The sequence below is a fragment of the Nannospalax galili genome, unplaced genomic scaffold (genome assembly GCF_000622305.1).
Source record: "Nannospalax galili isolate Female #2095 unplaced genomic scaffold, S.galili_v1.0 scaffold999, whole genome shotgun sequence".
Lineage (NCBI taxonomy): Eukaryota > Metazoa > Chordata > Mammalia > Rodentia > Spalacidae > Nannospalax > Nannospalax galili.
This window is the reverse complement of record NW_008344824.1, coordinates 1,016,568-1,042,227: the sequence shown is the minus strand read 5'-3', so window position 1 is coordinate 1,042,227 and position 25,660 is coordinate 1,016,568. Positions and strand designations below refer to the sequence as shown.

The 25,660-nt window shown below is 39.7% G+C and overlaps 1 protein-coding gene across 1 annotated transcript in view; it reads left to right on the top strand.

Annotated features, from left to right (window-relative positions):
• The window catches only part of Ryr3 (ryanodine receptor 3), a 595,983-nt gene that overhangs the window by 263,214 nt on the left and 307,109 nt on the right, over positions 1-25,660 (top strand). Inside the window, exons 6-10 of the mRNA XM_017800130.2 lie at positions 816-928; positions 1,743-1,842; positions 4,802-4,895; positions 12,366-12,440; positions 14,366-14,522. Coding sequence (XP_017655619.1) covers positions 816-928; positions 1,743-1,842; positions 4,802-4,895; positions 12,366-12,440; positions 14,366-14,522 — 539 coding nt within the window. The remainder of the gene's footprint in view (positions 1-815; positions 929-1,742; positions 1,843-4,801; positions 4,896-12,365; positions 12,441-14,365; positions 14,523-25,660) is intronic.

Genomic DNA, 25,660 nt, shown 5'->3' with positions numbered 1-25,660 from the left:
TTTTCAAAAACTGTTTTTCTTCCTATAATTTTTTTGCCTGTTGTTTCAGGTAGTTTTTGTCCTTATAGGTTTGGGCCTTAAGAAAAAAATTCCCATTACTAATGTTTGAGCACATGTCATGAAAGGTAAAGAGCAAGAATAAAGGTGTTTAAAGATTCAGTAGTCAATGAAATCAATTACTCTCTATACCTTTTTGTAAGGACAGGGATTGAGACAGTCTCATATAACAGGCTGGCCTCAAACTCATTAAGCCAAGGATGACCTATCCTATATACTTTAAAACTACTCAGACTTTTATCCTTTCTGGCTTCCAAAAGTCTTTCCAAAATTGTGCCTCTCTGTCTTTAGGGAAAATGAAATGAAAGATGTAGTCAAGAGTATACATTAAGGCTGGAGACTTTGCTCAGCAGTTGAGAGCACTGGCTTTCTTGCAGAGGACCCGGGTTTGATTCCCAGCATCCACATGGTGGCTAATAACCATTGGTAACTCCAGTTCCAGGAGACCCAATACCCTCTTCTGACCTCTTCAGGCATTGCATGACATGAGTGCAGGCAATACACTCATACACATAAAATAATAATAAATAATAAATCAGTATTTTTAATGAATATGCATTAGCAAGCTGAGATGGTTATGGGTAAATAGAAATTGAAGTCAGTTTAGAGTATGAGTGGATGTGTGTGCATGCGTGCATGCGTACCTGTGTGTGTGTGTGTGTGTGTGTGTGTGTGTGTTCATCAGAAAGGACTATGGGGCAGAATTAGGAACACTGCCTTCCAGGACACAGCGACTAACTCAAGAAGCCTTCATGTAGGAGAAGCCTGTTGGTGGACCATACATCCTGCTTCCAAACAGAGATCTGAGGGAGAGAAAGTACGGATTGGCGATGACCTTATCCTCGTCAGTGTGTCCTCTGAAAGATACCTTGTAAGTACCCCCTGACATGGGCATTTTTTATTCTCAGAAGTCTCCCTTTAGAAATAGGTGACCACAGAAACTGAACAGCAGGTTAGGCAAGATGAGATATCTCTCACCAATGAGGTAACTATGGTGCCTGGAATTGAACTGTATTCCTTTTGGATTATTGTATTGTGTCCAGCAAACTCTACTAAAAGGCATTAACATTATGGTGCATTTATCATACTGTTTGGCTCTTGCCCAGTGGAGAACAACCCAGAAAAAATACAAAAAAAAAGAAAAAAAAAGCTTTTGTTGGAGAAGGAAAACAACTAAAAGGCTGGCAGTGCATCACAGAGGCTGACAGATGCAGGTGAAGTTTTTTCAGCAGGAGGTGGGGACCAGGAGACCTCTGCTCAGGGTGGGGATTGCGGAAGATAGAGAAATGTCAAAGATACGTGTTAAACTTCTAAACAGTTCCTCGGAGGGCCAATTCTGCCAGCAGGTTTCTCTTTGTATTTTCCAAATGTTGGAGTAATATTTTTTTTCCATCTGTGGGTTTTCTTATCCTACAGAGAATAGGCATTTTAGCTGCATAGATTCGGGGATCCAGCTGAGGTAGTGAGGTCAACACCTGTCTGCCACCATTGTAGCTGAATATTTCTTCTTCCCAGAATAAAGTGACCCACTTGGAAACTGCTTCTTTATTGGGTGGAGAAACCACCTACATATAGAAAGAGTCATAGGACAATGAGGCTGTTTAATCCTTGAAATTGTAGGTGAGCTTCTCTGTCAGGACTGGACTGGTGATTTAAAGACTATTTCACTTCTGTTTCCTCTGCAGCATCTCTCAATATCTAATGGTAACATACAAGTGGATGCCTCCTTTATGCAAACACTCTGGAATGTACATCCTACGTGTTCGGGAAGTAGCATTGAAGAAGGTGCGCCTTTAAAATGCAGTCAGCCCTAAGTGTGCCAGTCCCTCTGTGCTGTGTAGATTGACATTTTCTGCTCTTTCCCTGATCCTACCTGAATGTCTAGGTACACAGGTAGCATAATTTTAACTCTCCTTCATTTATTTCTCTGATGGTGGTATGGATTATTTTTCCATCCTGACTTTCCATGAGCATCCTTGACATTATTTTTTAGTGCTTTGGTGCCCATTATTCGTTTGTGATGATAAGGATTCAAGACTTGAATAAACACCTTCTCTCTCTAAGTTTTTATTATTAGTAGTAAATGTACCTTAGCAACTTCCATCTTAGAAGAGATAATTTGCCAGGAGGGTAATATGATTTCTGTTTCTTCTCCTGCCTCCCTCCATACTAGGAAGAGCTTCCTTTACAATAAAAAGTATATTTGCTCTTTGTTTTTTACTTATCTTTATGAATAAACACTTGAAATAATAAGTGAAGCCTTCTCAGTATTATATTTTTTTCTTTGGAATAAGGTCATCCAACTTTGTTCTCCTATTTCTTGGAGCCAAGCAAAGTCAAAGTCAATGCACGTTACAAGTTATGTAATAAACACACTGGCCTTGCCTCAGTCACAGGTAATACCACAGCCAAGCAGAATAATGAAATGCCAATGACCCAAGGGTGATTTCATTCAATTCTTGTACTTTACAGAGAGATCAGAATTTTTTAAAATAGTCATATCACAGGGCTTTAACCCTAATTTTCTGAGTATAGTAGTTTCAAACTTGGCATGCCCTTCTGTGCTATGATGTTTGAAAACAGAGGTGAAAAAGAGAGTTGTCAAGGTGATGCCTCAGTTTCAGAAAGCATTACAGTCAAGGTAAATAGTTGGGAAGTGATAAATTCTTAAATCTTTTGGTCACATATCAGAAGCCTTTAAAAAATTAGAATATGCTGAGGATGTAGATCAGTCAGTGGTAGAAGATTTGTCAAGCATGTAAAAGCCCTGGGTTCCATCAGAGGTACCATACACATATATACACGCAAAGCCAAAATTAACACAGTTTAGTCTATCTCAGTCTTTCCCTTCTATCAAGAATCGAGAAGCTCTGGCCAAAATCTTTCCCTGGAAAGTTTTCCTCCATCTTCATATTAAAATTTTCATCTTCATGTTAGAAATAAAATGATCTCATTCCCAACAGAGGGTTGGCAGAGCTTAATTAAGGAATGTTGAAAATAATGTCAAATGGTGCTCTTAGAAGTGCTGAGTGCCCTTGCAGGAATGTAGTCTGAACAGCTCATCACTTCAGTCGTCTGACCAGGTGGAAAATGCCCTCTCAGCATCCACTAGTGAGAAACCTACCCTGTCCTCAGGATGGGTCCTCCTTATGATGCTTTCTTCTTAACTATGACCCCCATTGATTTCAACTTAGGAAAGTTTTAATGTGCCAGCATTTCTCACATGAGTAGGATACTGATTGAAAAAAAACCTATAAAATGTTACTGGTGGACTCCTAATGGCGCATGGCCTCACCACAAAGGAGGATAAAGAGTTTAACCAAGAGTTTGATGACTGAGATTTTGAATTTTCTATGTAAAATGGCTACTAGGAATCTCCTAAAGTATGTTATTAATTGCTTAAATACAAAAAAATACACCCAGGCATATTAGTATGATTCATTAGCAGAATGTTGGAAAAATACTTTTGAACATTTGAGACACATTTAAGATAACCTTTCCTTGCCCAGGTTAAAAAGGAGATGGGTTCAGGAAGATCGTCCATTACTGGCAACACCATTTTCCCCCCTGGTGTTATTTTTCTTTGTTACTGTTTTAATCCAGCACCCAAAATAGTTTGAGACAGTTCCCCAAGTGATCTCTAATTATGTGATTTGAAAAGAAAAACTCCTAATACAGACATTGAACATATTAAGTCTAAAAGTCTCCTGAGAGCAGAGTAGCCTAAAGATTTTTTAATTCAGAGGAACAACAAATCCAATTTCTCTGTGCAAAACAAGCTCAAGCCAGGCCTCTCTCCTGCGACTATGCTCTTTGAGTTAATGCTCATAATTCACCTGAAGACTAATGGGTCATCATGTCCTTGAAGTTCATTGTTTCCTTTCAGTGTCTGAACTCCATGACTATTGAGATTCCTTTGTTCTGAAAGCTAAGTGCTTGTTCATAGCAGTTACTGCACATGTCCACCCAGGGATGCTCGGAGTAATTCTGGCTCCCAGTCTGTGCTGTAGAAGTACCATCCAGACTTGATATATGATTAACTGCATTTGAAAACTACTTCTAAAATAGCTCTTAAGAACAGATTGCTACTATCTCCTAAAACAACTCTTTTTTAAAAAAAACTTTTTTTAATTTTATACGTATGCGTGCATTACCTACATTTGTGTAACTGCACCTGTGTTACGCCCGCAGAGGTCAGAAGAGGGCATTAGATCCCTTGGAACTGGAGTTACGGATGATTGTTGGCCAATCATGTGGGTTCTGGGAATCAAACCCAGATCCTCTGTAAGAACAGAGAGTGCTCTTAACTGCTGAGCCATCTCCCCAAGGCCAAAACAGATTGAACAGATTACCACCCCTTTCCAATACCTTCTTCCCCGTGACCATAATTTGATTTGGACTCTGTCACAAAGTGAGATTGTAGGAATTTAGTATTGGTAATTTAGTATTGAATTATTAACATTCTAAGCAACTGGAAAATCCTTTTCTTTCTAACAGTTTTCCTTTTTTTAATAACAGTTGACACACTAGTTTCACCTTACATTTGATGTTGGCCTAGCTCATCTCTGAAGCGCTACTTAACTGTCAGTGTTTTGACTTTCTTGTCTTTCTTGCCTGAGGCCTGAACTCATCAAATATGTAATTTCCCAAAAGCACTTCTTCTGCTATTTTCTGGAACTGGCTCAGACCTGCATGAATTTACCCTCTTACCAGGGTTCTCTTTAAACTTTCTATCCTTTTATAGGATTCCTACTTGGTGGGCATGTGGTACGTCTTTTCCATGGTCATGATGAGTGTTTGACGATACCATCTACAGACCAGAATGATTCTCAGCATAGGTAAGCCAACAGCCTCATTCTTCTCTGTGCTGTCTCCAGTCTCAAGTGATTCATACTAAACAGTTTGCATTTTTAGTTAACTACAGGCAAACAGTGTAGGTGCTGCTCAGCTGGACCTACATCTAGTCACCAACTCGTTTGTAAAATAGGAATGGCAAGACAGTAGTATTTGCTCACAGAAAAAATGTTGCATGTGTACATATTTACTAAGCAAACAATTCTATAATGTATCCCAAGTCCTCCATTGTTTCTGATTGCTCCTGAGTCTAAGAAGCCTACACTAGCATGAACTGTAAATCAAAGCATTCATGTTAGTGAGGGAAATCAGTTATTCTAGCAAGGCTCTGTGTTTATGTAAGTTACTGCTGGGCTCCTGAAAGGTCTCTATTCCCTCCACTTTGTGTGCTAAGTAGTTAACTTGGAGTTGGTTGGTTTATTTTTTCTTGTTACCAACCAGCATATGTCAGGATCCAACAGGAGATGGATTTAGCAGGTGCCAAGGGCAGTAGTTAGAGGTACTTACTGAGATGATTTCTCTTTAGTGAACTAGCTGATTTCCCTTTAGTGAACTAGTTGATTTCCCTTTAGTGAACTAGTTGATTGCTTGATGAATGCTTATTAAAGATTCAAAATTATGGGGCTGGAGAGATGGCTCAGTGGTTAAGAGCACTGACTGCTCTTGGGAAAGACCCAGGTTCAAATCCCAGCACCTACATGGTGGCTAACAACCATCCATAGCTCCAGTTCCAGAGGATCCAGTGTCCTCTTCTGACCTCCTTGGACATTGCATGACATGGATGCACCTACCTACATTCAAGCAATACACTCATATACATAAAAATAATAAATAAGATTTAAAATAGTTGGCTACTAGGAATCTCCTAAAGTATGTTATTAATTGCTTAAATACAAAAAAATACACCCAGGCATATTAGTATGATTCATTAGCAGAATGTTGGAAAAATACTTTTGAACATTTGAGACACATTTAAGATAACCTTTCCTTGCCCAGGTTAAAAAGGAGATGGGTTCAGGAAGATCGTCCATTACTGGCAACACCATTTTCCCCCCTGGTGTTATTTTTCTTTGTTACTGTTTTAATCCAGCACCCAAAATAGTTTGAGACAGTTCCCCAAGTGATCTCTAATTATGTGATTTGAAAAGAAAAACTCCTAATACAGACATTGAACATATTAAGTCTAAAAGTCTCCTGAGAGCAGAGTAGCCTAAAGATTTTTTAATTCAGAGGAACAACAAATCCAATTTCTCTGTGCAAAACAAGCTCAAGCCAGGCCTCTCTCCTGCGACTATGCTCTTTGAGTTAATGCTCATAATTCACCTGAAGACTAATGGGTCATCATGTCCTTGAAGTTCATTGTTTCCTTTCAGTGTCTGAACTCCATGACTATTGAGATTCCTTTGTTCTGAAAGCTAAGTGCTTGTTCATAGCAGTTACTGCACATGTCCACCCAGGGATGCTCGGAGTAATTCTGGCTCCCAGTCTGTGCTGTAGAAGTACCATCCAGACTTGATATATGATTAACTGCATTTGAAAACTACTTCTAAAATAGCTCTTAAGAACAGATTGCTACTATCTCCTAAAACAACTCTTTTTTAAAAAAAACTTTTTTTAATTTTATACGTATGCGTGCATTACCTACATTTGTGTAACTGCACCTGTGTTACGCCCGCAGAGGTCAGAAGAGGGCATTAGATCCCTTGGAACTGGAGTTACGGATGATTGTTGGCCAATCATGTGGGTTCTGGGAATCAAACCCAGATCCTCTGTAAGAACAGAGAGTGCTCTTAACTGCTGAGCCATCTCCCCAAGGCCAAAACAGATTGAACAGATTACCACCCCTTTCCAATACCTTCTTCCCCGTGACCATAATTTGATTTGGACTCTGTCACAAAGTGAGATTGTAGGAATTTAGTATTGGTAATTTAGTATTGAATTATTAACATTCTAAGCAACTGGAAAATCCTTTTCTTTCTAACAGTTTTCCTTTTTTTAATAACAGTTGACACACTAGTTTCACCTTACATTTGATGTTGGCCTAGCTCATCTCTGAAGCGCTACTTAACTGTCAGTGTTTTGACTTTCTTGTCTTTCTTGCCTGAGGCCTGAACTCATCAAATATGTAATTTCCCAAAAGCACTTCTTCTGCTATTTTCTGGAACTGGCTCAGACCTGCATGAATTTACCCTCTTACCAGGGTTCTCTTTAAACTTTCTATCCTTTTATAGGATTCCTACTTGGTGGGCATGTGGTACGTCTTTTCCATGGTCATGATGAGTGTTTGACGATACCATCTACAGACCAGAATGATTCTCAGCATAGGTAAGCCAACAGCCTCATTCTTCTCTGTGCTGTCTCCAGTCTCAAGTGATTCATACTAAACAGTTTGCATTTTTAGTTAACTACAGGCAAACAGTGTAGGTGCTGCTCAGCTGGACCTACATCTAGTCACCAACTCGTTTGTAAAATAGGAATGGCAAGACAGTAGTATTTGCTCACAGAAAAAATGTTGCATGTGTACATATTTACTAAGCAAACAATTCTATAATGTATCCCAAGTCCTCCATTGTTTCTGATTGCTCCTGAGTCTAAGAAGCCTACACTAGCATGAACTGTAAATCAAAGCATTCATGTTAGTGAGGGAAATCAGTTATTCTAGCAAGGCTCTGTGTTTATGTAAGTTACTGCTGGGCTCCTGAAAGGTCTCTATTCCCTCCACTTTGTGTGCTAAGTAGTTAACTTGGAGTTGGTTGGTTTATTTTTTCTTGTTACCAACCAGCATATGTCAGGATCCAACAGGAGATGGATTTAGCAGGTGCCAAGGGCAGTAGTTAGAGGTACTTACTGAGATGATTTCTCTTTAGTGAACTAGCTGATTTCCCTTTAGTGAACTAGTTGATTTCCCTTTAGTGAACTAGTTGATTGCTTGATGAATGCTTATTAAAGATTCAAAATTATGGGGCTGGAGAGATGGCTCAGTGGTTAAGAGCACTGACTGCTCTTGGGAAAGACCCAGGTTCAAATCCCAGCACCTACATGGTGGCTAACAACCATCCATAGCTCCAGTTCCAGAGGATCCAGTGTCCTCTTCCGGCCTCTGCAAGTACTACTGCAAGGCAAAGATGCACTTACGTACACGCAGGCATAACACTCAACACATAAAATTTAAAAAAATCAAAAAAATTTTGTAAGATTCAAAACTATGAAAGGGAAAATATTAACCCAAATCTTAAACTTATACTAAATTGTTCTTTGATTTCTGCTTATCATCAAAGGAAGATGCCTAAAATGTTCAGTCCTATCACTGTAGAAGTCTTTTATGTTAAAAAGAAATCAATCCTTGATCCAAACTCAACTGAATTTGTGACAGCACTTTTTTGTGTCATTCCTGTAAGATCCTTTTCAATTATATTAATTTTACTTTATTCATGACATTGGAGACAAATCTTCACAATCTGAAGATCATCCCAGTTGGGTGTCTGCCGTTGATGGCACACTGACTGATTTCAGGTGGGAGCCTAGAAAACCAGAGCTGCTGGCCTTCCATCAGTTCCCATTGCTTATTTGATGTACTGAAGGACCCAGAAGCAGTGTGACTGAATGCATTACTGTGTATCTAGAATTTTCCACTGGCTATTTAAATCCCTTACAGTTCTCTCTCTTCCTATGTCCTCTGAATACCCACACATTAAACACAGATCTATATAAGTATCGTGATTTACTCTCTGCCTCTTTGGCCCTGGTCAGTAGCTGACAGTGATCTCTAAATGGGAAATTCAGTTGACCTGATTTTCCTTAGAATTAAGTATCATGGCCCTAAATATTGTCATGTCAGCCTATCCAGTTGCAGGATTTTTTGTTTTGTTTCATTTTTTTTTGCTTTTTTGTTGTTGTTGTTAAACAGTGAGGCTATGAAATGACTTGTTTGCTGCTGTTTTTATATCTTACTCTGCTACATTAAAGGGAAAGTTTTTAGGTAGCTAAAGAATTAGAATTTAGTGACAGAACTTTACAGTTATCTGTATGCAAGATGGAGCATTATAGAACTTCATGAGTTCTTTCTTTTCTATCCTATGCTACACTTGAGGGTAGTAAATCATTAAGTGCTTAAGTACACGCATGCCTCCATCTCTGTCATTAAAAATGACAGGAACATTAGAAACAGCCTAGTCTGAAACCACGCTAGATGAAGATGCTTGTCATTTGATAGGCATTCCTGTTAAGTGATCCAATAAGATCCTATCTAAAGGGAAAAGCAGGAAAAGTATTTGAAAAGAGTGAGATAGAGAGTGAGATGTTCCCCAAATAAACTCACTGAGGAGGGGATGCAGGCCGTCACTGAAATCTGAGCCAGAGGGGCCTGGCTGTGCCAGCTGCTCCAAGGCTTTGATAGATGTTTGGGGGAAAGAAACTTACCAATAAAGATGAGAAGACACATATCCCTTTCCTTTGCAAAGTAGCAGGAGAGGCTGAGACTGGGCAAGTAAGCAACTAGTGCGTACTTTGGAGCCTGAGTTGTTGTGACTCTTGGCAATCAGCAAAAGCAGAAAGACTGAATGAACGCCTTGGTATCACTTTATATCTAGTTTAAGTGGTAAGCTGCTTCATTACTTTTTGTTGTCAAAATAAAATCCTCAGAACTAGCCAGGATTGTCAGAAACATGGAAATCTGTTGCAGGGAAAGGAGAAAGGCAATAGAGAGCCAGATAAGAAACTCCAGGGGCCACTAAGGCACACTACAGTACTGACTCTCCAGAGGAAATCACAGTTCTTTCCCCTGAACCCTGAGAGTAGCCGGGCTTGATAGAAAGACTGACTGAGAATGGAAACTCAAGATCAACCATCTCACACTCTGAACTCTGATTCTTAGCTCTGCCTCTGGCTTGTCAAATACCCTGGGATAATTCACTTAACCTATCGGAGCTAAGGCAAAGCTGTCAGCCAAGCTTTCAAAAGCACCTCAGCTTTCCACCCACGCTACTCTTCTTCCTGCAATCACTTTAGAGAACAGGAACAAGTTGTTTCAACCCTGGTAACCTTATGAGATTAAACAGATCAAGCTGCCAGAATGTCTCAGGTAGGAAAAACAGACCTTTAAGAATCCTTCAGAAATTGGACATAGATAGTCCTCTCTTGCCAGCTCCGGCTTACTTTTGACACAAGGTGGTTCACTTCGTCTCTACTTGAAGTACTTGTTCAGCCTTTGCTGAGGGTAGAGAAGCCCAGGTAAACATCTCAGTAGGATTTTGTGAGCGGTAAAGTCAATACACTAGTATTTGCATTCTAGGCCTTGTAGACAAACAGCTAGGGAAGTGGAGCTCTAAAATAGTATAGGATTGCTTTCCTGAGTGATTAAATATTTCCTGATAGCATGTGCATTTAAAACAAGATTTATAAATGTCTTCTATCATCCTGTCTTCAAAAAGTAACTATGGTTAACATTCTATTTCATTGTATTCTTGTGCCCTTAATATATTTTACTCTATGCATGTTTATAAATATCTATGTTTAAACAAAGTTGGGATAAACTTGTATTTCATAGTGCTTTGTATACCCCTGAGCATCCTTTTTAAACATACTATTTAAAACCACACTGAATCTTTATATCCCCAAATCTAACAACCCTTATTAGACCCATTTTACAGATGGGAAAACTGAAGAATAGAGAATTAACAGATCCTTCCCAAGGTTATAGTACTAACAGATCCAAATTCAGGTATCTCTCATTTTAAATGCATCTTTTGAACTAATTCAAGCCATTTCACCATATTGGGAAAAAAATCTATTACTTTTTCATCTCTATTGAATATTCTAAAAATCTTCTGAAGATATAGAAAAACTTATGATATAGAAAAACAATCTGTGGTTTAAGTTGGATGTGAAGGTGGTTAATTCAAATATACTTAAATGCCAGGTGTTGTGGCTCACATCTTTAATCCCAGCACTAAGTACTCAGGAGGCAGAGGTTAGCAGATCTCTGTGAGATCAAGGCCAGGTCGGTCTACATAGTGAGTTTCAGGTCAGTCGAGGCTACAGGGAGACACTGTCTCTAAAAAAAAAAGGAAACTCAAATGCAATTAGATGATCAGTCCTGGTTAAAAGTCTCAAGACTTTTTAAAAGGTGGCTAGATTGAGTACACTAGCTAATCTGGAAACTGCTGTTTTCAATACATGCTCTTAAAGTATGGTAGCTGAGGAAATGGCTCAGGGTTACAGCACTTACTCTGTACACATGAGAGTCTGAGTTTGAATCTCTGGTATCCACATAAAAAGCTGGGCATTGCAACATACACCTGTAACCCCGGCACTGAGAGGTAGACAGATGGATCCTAAGAACTCAGTGGCCAGTCACCTGAAACTGTGCACTTCAGCTTCAGTGAGAGACCCTGTCTCAAAGAAAGAAGGCAGAGAATGATAGAAAAATACAACCAATGACCTCCTCTATCACTACACACATGGGCACATGCATGCATGCACCACACAACACACCACACACACTAAATTAATTTAAAATGTGGTAATTTAATTCCCATAACTGGTTATCTATTAGGTTGATTCCCAATGCACAGATTAAAAGAGTGAGACTTTGCTAATCTTTAGACACTAATGGATGACAGTTCATGAAATAACTAATAAATATGCCTCAAAACTATCATAGGAGAACAAGGGAAAACTTGGAAACTCTAAGAGGTCAGAGTAAAGAGGAGAAACCTAGCAACTTATATACTATCTTAGATCAGGCCCTGGAACATGAAAACAAAGGAAATTTTTGTATGAAATATGAATAAAGTCTTGAGTGTGATTGGTAATAATATACTAACATTGGTTTTTCACTTTGGGCAGATGTAACTTGATGATGCAAGATGGTAGCATTAAGGAAATCTGAGCGACGCTAGACTACGGGCTGTCTTAGCAATTGTTTTGTGAATCTAAAATTATTCCAAAAATAAAAAATACTTATCAGCATATTAGAAGGTATCCTTAAGCAGTCAAGAAAGAAACAGTACAGTAACAGAAGCATGAAAATACAGCAGCTGGGGACACAGTTTTTTTCCCAAGCTTCCTAGAACAAAGACAAGGAGTCCACACTGCATTGCATATGTGTTCTAAAATAGAAATCAATTTAATATAATATAAATTATATATCTATATATCTTAAATGGAAAGACTTGGAGCATTCTTGTTGGTGACATGGGGTGTGACTGAGCTATTTTGCTCCTGATGTAGAAATGGAGACATTTGTCCCTTCTTTCCATTGTACCCCTTATGATCCATGAGTGTCCATAGTTTGCATATAGCATGCAGTTCCCTCACCTTATATAGGTTTTATTCATCCAAAAAATGAGACAAGAAACCACCCAGTCCTACTTTTGAGTCTTGTTGGGTTCTGTAGATTTGGAAGACTGTGGACAAACAGCTGGTGTGGTGCTGATCTACTACTCTGCTCACAGGAGGGTGTTCTATGAGGCTGGAGGAGCTGGGATAAGAGCCAGGTCTCTGTGGAGAGTGGAGCCCCTTCAGATAAGGTAATGCATAGTCCAAGTGGTGCCATTTTCAAGGGTGGTTGATGTTCCAAAACAGTCTATTCTCTTATATGTTTCATTTGCTTCACATCATGGGGCAAACTTTCAAAAGTCCATGATCAAAAGCTAAATTCTGAAATTCTTATGGCTTTGATTACAAGAAAGGACAACACAGACATAGACACACGCAGACACACAGACCCAGACTCTCTCTCTCTCTCTCTCTCTCTCTCTCTCTCTCTCTCCCTCCAGATTTCTAGGGCCCCTCTTTTAACTTCTGAACTTAGATGGTCTCCTGCTCTTGCAGTGCCTGAGTAGGTAAAGGTAAGCTCTGACATTATCACTGAACGCTGTTGGAGTTCTTCTATTTTCTTAAGCAAATTCTCTGGAACCCCTCTCAGTTTATGTCTTGACTCTAGTATAAAGTTAGCTTTAAATGACAAGCACAGACAGGTAGTCATGATGACGTTTAGTAAGAGATATTCAAACTTCACATAGGTTTGAAGAAAACATTTGCTAGAACTTTGAAACAGTAATATAAGTAGGTGGAAGGAACAAAGGCTGACTTTCCAACTATGAGCTTGAGTAACAGCTTGCTGAAGCTTGAGTGACATGTCCCTTAAACTCCAAATACTGAAGGCCATCTGGATGAGAGCAGGTCCCTTCATTTGCTGGGATGATGGATAAGTTAGGCAAGAGCTAAGCAGCTAGTAGTGAAAGAGAAGGGAATAAGCATCGCCACTGATTCTCCATCCTTCTCCCTAGCACTCAAGTCAGTGTGTTCCCCTGAACACGAGTCCAAAGGAACAGTCTGTCTTGTGAAGGACATGGGCCTCAAAGAGGGTCTACTGGAGAAGAGAAGAAAATACTGGAACATCTCCTGTACTTCTCTCTTCAACCTCATTGAAATAGTTTATTTAGAAGCTGTTTGAAACTGCTGATTTAGAGACTATTACCTTTGTATAACTGGAAAAGTATATGGCAAAAATGTGAAAGAAATACTGGTGTTAAGGAGCACCAACTTGTTAACTGTCTGGGTACTTCTTGCTTAATGGACCTTTCAAAAAAGTCAGAGTAGATGTGTACATACAGTTCTAGCTATAGTTGTTTGTTATATCAGAGACCCACATGTAAGGAACTTAGGTCTTTTATCACTGTGGTTTAGAGTCTCTGGTGTTCCTAAGGATTGGAAAAGTGGAAAACGATTTTACAATTTTACACATGTATCTCATCCTAACTTAAAAGATAAATTTTGAGTTACTGGTGATTCCATGGGTAATTTCTCACCTAATATTTACTATAACTTCTGTTATATGACAATCTCTTAGCAAAGGATCATGAAAAGATTGACATTCAACCTGGGATCTTCCTTATCTCAATTCTCTAATCCTTCTTTACTTTCTCCTCTAAAATGTGTCTCCTTTGAACATAGCAGGATACCTGCTTCCTTACTGCCTTGATTATATCTGCTCCTAGCAACCGTAGCATGTATAGGTTGTAGGTTTGATTTTTGTTTTACTATTTCTCTTGAAGATAGGACCCTTTATGGTGGTAAAATATTTGAATTCAGATAATACAATGGAAAGACTGTGCTTTCCCAGAAATGTGTTTTCCTTGTAGAGCAGTTTTCCCAACATTTTGAGGTAATTCGCATCAAGATACATTGACAGAATGAAAAGAAAATGGAAACTCAAGACTTTCAGTCATAGTAAACCATGGTCCTGCCCTCATGATCATGGCCCTTGCCTTTAAGAGCGGTCAGAGGAAAGCACTGTGCTGAGTTGTAGACTGACAGGAAGTTGGTTTGTTCTCCCTTAATGATAAACTCCAGAGGGTGTAAGTCTGCTGATGGGTATAAGAAAGCACAGGGTGAATGCTGAAGAGGATTTATTTCTGTATAAATATGATTTCTCATCTGCCTTGGCCAGCTGGAGTGGCAGCAACATCAGGTGGGGCCAGGCTTTCCGACTCCGACATCTCACCACGGGCCACTACCTGGCCTTGACAGAGGACCAAGGCCTTCTTCTGCAAGACAGGGGAAAATCGGACACCAAGTCCACAGCCTTCTCCTTCCGAGCATCAAAGGTAAGGTACTCATGAAATCAACTTTGACTCTGCCCTATAAGTGAGATTTTTGAGACCTCTAGGTAAACTCTGATTGAAAAGAAAGGAGACTGAAACAAAATGAAATATGGACTTCTGATAATCATACCCTTTTGTCATTTGAGATGCATTCCTGGAGAGATATGTATGTTAAATGAAGGATAAAGTACATAAGAGGAGAGCAGAAACTCTTAGAAACACAGGATCATAAGAGTAGGCGATATTGCTCTGAAGCTAAAGGAAAATATAGCTGTTTAGTATATTCCACGTACTTTCTAATAACTTCTAAATTATGTGCTTTACCCTTGTAAAATGATGGTGGCAAGAGTTTGAGAGCTATATTTATTTAAAGAAAGGAGGTTATTTCATAAAGATTCAAAACCATAATTCTGACACATCATTATCTTATAGTTGTTTGTATGGTACGGTGCCTTCCATACCCTTTTCTGCTCTCTTAGCCTTGCCCATTCCATCCCCAACCTCCACTGAGAATGAATCCTAAGTTAACTCCAAGTAAAAACATTTTCCATTTGATGTGAAATAAACAACTGCTTTTTCAGGTCTCTAGTGTTCAGTCAGGTTTTGGTTCTGCCCAACTAAGAGCCAGATATAGCTGGAAAGCCAGAACTGCATGCTGAGCTAACTTCTGATGGACAGTTGGAATGTTCTGCACTTTACGACGGTTCTGGAAAGCTCATCCAAGCATAAGAATGGTCCAAAACAGATATATGCAGAGTTCTCAGAACGGCTGCTTTCCTCAGAGGACAGCTCAACCTTTCCTTTGGGCACTTCATCTCTCTAGCTCCATCCATGTTTGCTTTCTTCACAGAAATAGATTCTGATTTCAGCTCTCAGTATGATTTCAGTGACAGGTTATTTCTGTTTGTGTGGGACTAGGTATGAATTTGACAGCTGAATTTTGTATGGGACATCACTGCTTCCTGCTCATCAGAAGAGAACAGCTTTTCAGCATTGCCCCCTCTTTGTGGTTCTATAGTTCATTCATTAATGCAAAGAAGCTCTTTGGTATATGGTATATGAAACTCTTTGGATTTTATTTCTCATATAAGAATTAAGCTTTTTCCACATCTGTATTTCTTGCATTATAAAACATAAGCTTAGAGGCTGAAGAGATGGCTTAATGTTTAAAAATGAGTATTGCTCTTGCAAGAGAACCTGAGTTCAGTTCCCAGCACCCACATTAAGCTTACAAGCACCTGTAAATCCAGCTCTAGGAGGATCTGATGCCTCTGGCCTCCATGGACACCTGGACACAGATACATATACATACACATAATTTTTAATTGAATTCTTGTGTATTTCATACGGAATATCTCAATCTTCTTTTTAAAATGTGAGCATCCACTGAGACACGATGGTTCTTGTCTTTAATCCCAGCACTCAGGAGGCAGAAGCAGGGAGATATCTGTGAGATGGAGGCCAGCCTGGTAGAGATAGTGAGTTCCAGGCCAGCTGAGACTACAGGGAGATCCTGTCCCAAAAATCAAACAACAACAAAAAATGTGAGCTTCTTATCTGTTTCTTCTTAGACCCCTCAGATGTCACCTTCTATTTCTTGTGTGATGGCTTGCTGGCTACTTAAGTTCATTCTGGTTTTTTGAGCATATCTCTTTCCTGTTACCATCAGTCATTTTTTTCTCTTTTACTCAAGATTCCTAGCACAAGAAGGATTTTAAATTTAAATTTATGTCTATTTAGTAAACATTCTGGCCTCTCTGAAGAGGTTTAAGACAGTCCAACTTACTAAAAGAATCAAAAAAGAAAAGCAATAGAGCAGGTATAAGAACAGCAACAGGCAGGACCGCCTTCTCCCCAAGGGGTGGGTTATAGAATGAAGAGATCAGAGCAGATGGAGATGGAGGAAAGATGTGGGGAATGAGAAATGACCTTTCTGAGGATGCCTTTGGCCCTTTCCTATCTGAGCTCTCTGCCCCTTTGTTCCTCACCCCACTCTAGATGTGGGGTGAACAATGACTGCAAGCTCTGCTCGGTTTCACTTACAGCAAAGGAGTCAGGCAGCCTCCCGTGCAGCTGGCAGGATCCTGTTCCCAAAGAACCATTCGTCTCCATCCTTTCTTGGCTTAGTTTTGTGCAGTGTGGCTCAGCGATGAATCAGGGTCTCTGGGGGAAGGCAGAAAGGCTCAGCGTGCCTCAGGATCCTTACAAGACTACTTACAAGTGGTTTGGCACCACTTCTTGCCTCTGAGTGCATTTTATCTTCCAAGGACCCATTGCTTATCTCAAGTGCCTCCATTTCCAAGCACATGGAGGCAAGTATCCAATGGATAGGAAACCACAGTGGCACCATGGAGGCCAGCAGCATAGCAGAGCTGGAGTCCCCCTGTTAGATGTTTTAAATAACTCCCAGTTCCTTAGCCCAGTTACCTTCATTTCCATTTGAAAAGAATCAGAATTAAAATTACTTTGGCTCCATAGCAGGGCACATATGGCTGTGTTCCCACAGGAAATTGGGGCTCCCTTGGGATGTGGTGTGGGAGGAACATTTGGAATCTTAAACTGTTAAACTACACAAAAAACGGAGACCATGTGGGCAGCATACTGTTCTGCCATACACCATCCCAGTAGCTGTGGGGTCCACTGCTCTGCCATATGCCATCCCAGTAGCTGTGGGGGAAGAGACTGGAGATGCTCTGGTTTCTCTGGGCCTCCACAAGGCTCCTTAGTGAGGAACTAGTTGCCAGTGATCCGCCTTCACTGCACTTTGGTGTGCTTTTCCTCCCTGGACAGTACAGACAGTCTTCAGGAGCCAGAATGGGTGGTGCTCCCTGTCTTTGAACAGTACAAAGGCATAGATTCATCTTACAGCTCTTACCTGTTAGGTGTTTGGTGACAGAGCACACAGCAGACATTTCAGGATCTAGATATTGCCAAGGGAGTTGGGATGCCTCCATGGGAAGTCAGGCAGGAGGAGACAGTTAGTTAAGGGAAAGGTGTTGGGGAGAAGTTGGGGTCCTTACCTGACCTGTGCATGCTCAATACTTTGGTAACAGAAAAAAGGATCCTGGGAGAACTGGGCTTCAGACACATGCAATGGGGGGATGCTAATCTGTTTGGGCCTGAGTCAAATGATGGGCTTCCTACGCTCTCATTTGCTATCAGACTGTATTAGTCTGTGACAGCTATGACTACTGAATCAGGGACCATACAACAGCTGCCAGTATGTAACATCCTTAGCAAGCTGCCCTTACAAGAAAGGTGGCCATTACATGGCCCTGGGAATTTTGTGTGTGCTGAAAGATTGGGACATGAGCCAGATCTGATGACACAGGACTCATTCTTAGCTATTTGGAAGGTTGAGATAGGAGGTTCACAAGTTTAAGGCCTGCTTTGGCTACAGAGTGCTTTCAGGATCAGTCTAGTGAACTTAATAAAACTGTCTCAAAACAAAAAGTACAAAGAAGGCAGAGGACATAGCTCAACGGTACAGTACTTGCCTAGCATATGTAAGACACTAGGTTCAGTGTCCACTGTCACATATTAAAAAAAAAGAAAAGAAAGAACACTGGAATGTGACTCAGCCTTGATGAAGGGTGGTTGCATCCAAGTACCAGCTATAGTTAGGGTCTGGACCTGGCACTGATGGATCAAACTTGGGTCTTTGAGTAAGCTGTATAGAAACATGTAGAGTAATGAGCAGGATGTGACCTTGATTGAGGCTCCCCCAATCTTCACTTCATCAGGATAACTGAATCAAACTGGAGGTCCTAGTATGTACTGTTGCCTCTAAAATGTCATACCCCAACCTTATTCAGGAAGTGGCTTGTAGAGACATCACACAGCTTTAGCATAACCTAATTCTACTTTGACTTCCATCTGCTCTCGGGGAGACCCAGAAGATAGTTCTTAATCCATGTGTTCCTCATGTGCAGTCTGCTGTAATGAATCTTTCACATCATATGTCTGTCCGCCCTTCTACTGCATCTCCTATCAATTGCCCGTGATTCCCTTTGGCTCTAGCACACTAAATATTTATCAACCTTTGAAACATACTGTTTTTTTCTTGTGGCTAACCTTTTCCAATAATGTCCCTGACATCTGTACAAAACACCACTAGTATGAGGTCATTTTTGTACTTCTAGAAAAGTGTCACATGCAGCTTGCTTATGCATTTGTTACCTTCTCTTAGTTGACCCAGGATGATGACCCCTGAGATTTTTCTGTATTGCAGCATTTGTGTGTACTGTGTAGATACTACAGTTGAAAATGGTCTGCTGAAGGAATATATAAATGTGGTCATGCACTGAAATACATGGCAAAACCCATTTCAATCTAACCTCCATCATCGTCGTAGAAACATTCTGTCATCATTGTGTAATCATTTTGCTATCATCTCATCTCATCTCTGTGTACTCTCAATGAGAGAGATTCATTTTATTTTGAACATCTAAGTCAAATTGCTATGAATTTGACTTCACATCATATTCCACGGTCTTGACATTGCAAGGCCATTCCCTGCGGATTGTCAGATAATGTGATTTAATATTTACTCTGGCATGGCAAATGCCATTTAGATGTCATATTTCAATGTCAGCTTTTAGCATTGCATTCTTTTCGGGCAAAGTTGAATTAACAATGTTAAAGCAGGCCTTATTATGTGCAGCCATTTATTTTATAACCACTCTAGAAGTACTTTAAAAAAAAAACACTAATAATGATCATACCATAAGTCTTGAAATGACAGAGATAGAATCTCACATTTTGCCTGTTTCATTGTATAAGAGCATAGAACTATCACTATTGCCAATTACAGGAAATTTTTCCTCAGCAGCAAGGACATTACGTTCAATTTACAAAACATGTATCAAATAGCTGCTGTCTGCTAAGTACTGAGTTCTTGGCCAACTGTGATTGTTCTGTCTTTTACATGACCTTTAAATCAGCATCCCCAAACAAGTGGGCAGCTGGGCTCCTTGTAGATCAGTCTATGGATATAGCGGTGCTGAAGTGGTGTCTTCTCAGTGCCCTTACTTTCTCCGGCTACTTTTTTAATGGAGTTTTCAGTTGAGAGAGAGGGTGAAGACATGTCCAACCCATGGCCCCTGAGTCACACATGGCCAAGGATTGCTGTATAGCCCAACACAAAATCATAAACTTAAAATACCACAAGACTTTTGTGATTTTTTTTTTGTAACTGGATTGCACAGTTCTCAAGTGTGGCCTTTTTGATGACAATGTCCTGTCACAATGTCAAAAGATTGGACACACCTGGGAGACCATGGGAAGTCAGACAAGAGGAGAAAAACATGAACAATGAGATCCAAATGTCTAGAGACAACACCACCTACTGCAGTTTCACTTTTAACAACTACAAAGGATTTAACATTTTTAAACAGATATGGTTTCCCAAGTCTTTGTTGTTCAAAGTGAGCCACATAGAGGCAGTCAAGAAAAGCCTGGGGTTGTGAAGTAGGAGAAAGCTGGATTTGAACCCTGGCACTGCCATTTGCTGTTCAACTTCAATATCTCCTTTTATGAAAACAGGGCAAAAGAAGTGTATTTTGAAGAATTATTTTGAGGATTAAACAAGTCTAGGAAGATAACCCTTGAAGCTGGTTTTTTGTTGTTGTTTTTTTCAATCCTGGGAGTTGGGTTGGTGACCTAGAGGTGGTATTATAGTAATGAAATGAAAAATGCAGACTTCTCAGGAAATGTTCCTTCCCTGATGAGGCAGATTAATCTGTCCCCAACACACTGTGAACAGCAGAAGGTCTTATTTGTTTTCCCACCCAACAGAGACTTTGCAGCCAGCCCAGGGCCCTCCAGGCTCTTTGTGTACAACAGGGTATGATGGTTTTTAAAGCAACATTAAGATACCAATTTCTAAATGAGTAATTCATGAGGGAATTACATTCTACATTATCCATGTAGAAATGACCCCAGAGTTGATTGATTCCTTTAAGTTTCTGGTGCTACAACTAGAAAGAAGTGGGATAACTTGAACTTTCTGAAATGCTCCCTCCCCCCAGCATCTGTTAATGTGCTCTATCTTCCCTTCTTTTCCACTGAAATATTTTCTATGCTTACAGTCTTTCTTGGAAAGATATCTTCACAACTTCTGTGGTTTACTTGTGTTACATAGTAACACAAACACTCTAATTAGTGTGAATTAGAACCTACTCTTCATACAGCATCCTCCTTACTACTACCATAACTTACAGTTCAGTCGTCTGTGGCCGGACTCCCCTTCCACCCACCATTCTCACTGATAGGATGACTATCCTGAGATGCAGCCCTAGTGTCTCAGTTGCTCTGATTACCTACATTAGCTTTCCCCCAAACAGATTCCAAATAGTGATGGTGGGGATTCTGTGTTAAACAGAAGTGGATTGATTTTTTTTTGTTATTGTTGATGATGATGCTGTTTTATTTTTACTATAAGACCAATAAGAGCTTCTAATGTTGAAAGATTCTGTTTGGCTCTTAGGAGATAAATATTTGCCTAAAAGCATCTTTTCCTACCGTTTTTTTCCTCTGTTTTCCTCTATTCAATCATGGCTGCTCCAATCAGACAGACAGAAAGGAAAGCACAAGTCCCAGAGGAAAACTTTTCTTCTCATCTGTAATGGGAACCTTAGAAGCAGACAGTAACTGCCTCAGGTCTGTCAAATAGATGCACTCGTCCTTAGTTTTATCATCTTCCTTTCTAGAATTTACTCTTCTCCTTGCTTTGCTCATCTTAGCAGAATGTCATCCCTTTTGCATCCAGACTACTATGGCATGGCTGTGGCTCTAGCATGGCCCCCACAGGATTCATGTATTGGGATTGTGTCCCCATTTTGAGACATTAAGAGAGTGGAAACTTAACTGCACTATACTGTCTAGAGGTACGGCCTTTTGGAGTTGATTGGAGTCATCAGTGTGGAGTCCCTGAGGATTAGACACTGATGACTTTATAAGAGAGACAAAGAGCAGAACAAGTTCCATTAGCATTTGGAATGCACACCACACTGTAGTTATCGATTGATGTGTGTAGCTTCTAAAATTTGTATAAACCCAAAGCCATTGCTTCACAAAATAATAGTATGCATTTCAACTTTTTCTTTAAGTAGCTAAGACATTGGTACAATTAATTATGTATCTATGCTGATGGAAAAGCCATTTGGATAACTCTGTTAAAATAACAAATATGCTTTGGAATCACACTTGATTTTAAATCCTGCTCAATTACTTGCTAGCTATGTGGCTTTGAGCAAGTTATTGAAGCTGTGCAGGTCTGTTTATTCTCTATAAAGTAAGACAATAAAAGAAGTATGGCCATTGAAAGATTTAGAGAAAATTTTTGTAGAGTTTTATACAAAACTCATGTCATTTTTGTAGGCCTTTGGTAAATTTATGCGTTGGTTGTATCATCGGAGAGTACTTAGCAAAATGCCTGGCTTGTAGTAGACTCTGCACAGATATTAGTTCTGGAGAGTAGCAACTTGATCATCGGAGCTAAATGCTGAGGTGACAGTTGGGATATGCTTATGAACATTTCCTTCATAACTATTAATGGAGAGAAGATGATTATTGCCTTTCAACATGCATCAGGACAAGTAACCTGTTCCTTCTCAGAATCAGCTCTTCATCTATGACAGGCAAAGATGTTGCTGATAAACAGATATACAAATTGAATATCAGGCAGAACAATAAAACAGTTTGCAGCCTGTTTCAAGCAGAGAACTATGTGGAACACAAAGACAAATTCCATTTCTATGTTTTGAGAGTTTTCTGTCTAGCAGGGAAGCAGTTCCTGTGCCAGCAAAGGTCCCTAACATGCTTTCGGGTGTAAATTTTCTTGCCCAGGTATAATGAAGCCAGCGGATCAGGAGATAACTGGCTTTGAAACTATTCTTTGCTCCTCACCATTTCCAAGAGGAGGGACTATGCCACACCACACACATGGCCACATCGGAGAGTGCCTATCAGGAGACAGAATGAGGGCAAAATATGAGAAAGATCCTTTTTGTGGTTTTGATGGGAAGGAATGGGCTGGGAAGGATAAACAGGTTTAGAATTCATGAGTATCTATAGTTTCAGCAGGCTTGGGAGCATAAGGCTTGTGGCTAGTTTAGAACTTGTCCCTGGTGGTTAGACAGGAAATCGATGGCCTAGAGGGTAGGAGTTTGGTTTCTGGCCCTTAGATTCTTGGTGTACACATGAAAAGAATGCTTCTAGGTAAACCTGTCAGCATTTAAGGAGACAGGTGCCACTAGGAAAGGCAGGCACTGCAGGGTATATGAGACCAATGAGTTAGTCCCCTGTAGGGTATATGAGACCAAGAGTCCAGAGAAGATAAGTATCTCTTGGCTCTGGGGTGGGAAAGGCTTGATAGCCTCCCAGTGGTCTTTGTATGATGATTAGTCACAAGGAAGATAAAGGAAAGGCTTGGAAAACAGTTCGTTATTCTCACAAGCCAGCAACAGGAGACAGGGCAAGCCATGCAGGGTCACACAGGAAAACACTAGCATCTCCTGTGTCCTCTGTGGTTTATCCTTTTTTGTGAAGGACTGGGTTGAGTTGTTTTTTGAGTTTGTTGGCTTGGTCTAATGATGCCTTAGTTTTGTTATTGCTGCTCTTTTTTTTAAGTGAGGAGCAGCCACTGCAGTAACCATCACAAAATTTTGGAAGATGATGCATTTTGTAAAAGCAAAGGCACAGACACTCTATGGAGAATAATGGATTATTTATTTCAGTGACTGTAACAAATGGTTCCCCATGCTTATTTTGTTTTGAAAAAGCCATATTTAAGTAAACAAAAAGTGAGAAAATAAATGAAGTAACAACATCATTATTAGTTCAGGAATATGCATTATTTTTACCAAGAGCTATTAAAAAAATCAGTGTGATTATTATATTTAACAGCTGCCTGTAGTGCTAATTTTATTTCAGTGTATCAACTGTAGTTGGAGAATAGGCTGTAGATAAACACTTCGGCATCTTACAAGTCCTGAAACTACCTGGAATATCTAAAGTACTGGATATTTCTGAGATGAAAATCAAGTATCCATTGTTTTGTAGAATAAGTGCATTCTTGAACAATTGCCTAGAGAGAAGGTCCTAATATATCAAATTCTGTTTTCCTTTTGGTTTGTGTTATGAAATAAAAAATTTGTTTCTTTGAATGTTTATTTTGGGAACTAAGGCATTATTAACATTCCAGCAAATGTTTAGGTGCATATATTTAAAATAAAGAATTTTCTTATGAAATATTAATACTGCTCAAATTGGGCCTTTAAATGTGTGTAAAGTAACTGGTTTTCCTTTTATGAAAGTCTGAAGGAAAAGAAATAATAGCTGAAACAGAAAATGAAAACATGAAAGGAAAAAGATCATCCAACTATACACATTTGTTTCCTTAATATATGTTCCTTAAGTAACATATGTGCTAGATTCTCTACTAAGAATCCACAATTAATTTCCCTGATTTCTGTCATAGCCTTACCCCCAAAATGTGTGGCATAAACAAATACACTTCATGGCATGCTGAGTGCCTAATAGAGGAATGGGGTGATGTTGGGGAAATGTGGCAGGGGACACTGACCTCACAGAGACGGTGACATCAGAAGTGGGTGAAGGCTGAGTAGGCGTTTAGACTATGGGGAATACAAAGAGTCTAAAGATGGACTTCTTCAATTTTTTATTTATCCTTTAAACATTTCATACATACATATAATATATCTTGATCATATCCATCCCCTCCCATCTCCTTTAACACCCCTCAGGAATCTCTCCCATCACATTTCTTTCTAAACTCCATGTCCTTTTTAATTTGTTTATTTATTTAAATAAATAGAGATGGTCTTCTTGGTAAGTTCTGGCATTACTCCTTGACTGACTTTGGGCAAATTATTTCTTTTGTTTTCTTATCTGAAGAACTAAGATAATATTTATGGCTCCATAAAGGGCTTTCTTAGGAAGAGTTAGGACTTGGACCTGTAAAGAACTCAGAAGTCCATGTTGAGCATGGTAAGGACCAAGTTGATGTACTGCTGTTATTCCATCAGCAAGAATGGGAGGAATGTTGTTACAAGCAGACAGAATAACATGCCACAATTTTTATTCTGCAGAAATTCAAAATGCTGCCTAGTTAATGGCTTTTACAAATGAGCAATTTAACGCAAGATATAGAAAATAAATGGAAATCGAGTATAGCCACTTAGAATACAGCCAAAGAAGCCCTGGTTGGTGAGGAAAGGACCAGAGTTACCATGCATCAGGGATCTATTTCATGTAGCAGGCACACGGGGTTCTCAGGGAGTGCTTATCTAATACACAGTTCCCTTTCAACCTTAGAGAACAGTTAGTAAAATAGTGGTGGCGGAGGAATGAAACTCTGCAACCACAACTAAGAAGGCCTTTTGTTAGATTCTTTCCCCTTTGACAAAAACACCTGAGGAAACTTGAAGTTGTAAATAATCTTTTTGGCTCACAGTTTCAGTTATCTATCATGGTCAGCTTTGAGTCCTGTGGTGGGACAGAGTATCATGACAGTAAGTGCATTGGAAAGAAGACTGTTCATCTCATGGCAGTCATGAAACAGAAAGTGAAAGGGGCTAGGGTTGTAGTATCTCCATTAAATGCACACCCTTAAGGGCTTCCTCCCACTAGGCCCTGCCTCTTAAAGCTTTCACTACCTCCCAGAGGTGCCTAAACTTATACCAAGCCTCCAACACATTTGGCTTTTCCCCTTTGGGGAAAGGGGTACATTTAAGATCCAAACCAACATAGTTTGAAGAGACTAATATACAAATGACTACCATCTTAAAGCACAGTAGTGCCTCCCTGCCTATTACAAAATTCTTTTTTTATTGATTCTTACTAGGTATTCATATGCTGTTAACAGACGATGTTTAAAGCTCCAAAATCATGGCATTTAAGAAAGGTAGCCATTTAAATAATGAAAGACATCAATTACTGAAAATGAGTTAAATAGTCATTTAAAGGTTTCTCATTAATACATCTGTGTTAGGGTGGAGGAAGTGGAAAATATAATGGAGACATGTATAAAGAGAACCTACCAACTGCCTCCTTTTCCCATGGTTTTAAATAATCCCTCAAGTGGCCCAAACTTGAAATACATTGATTTTACAATTAAC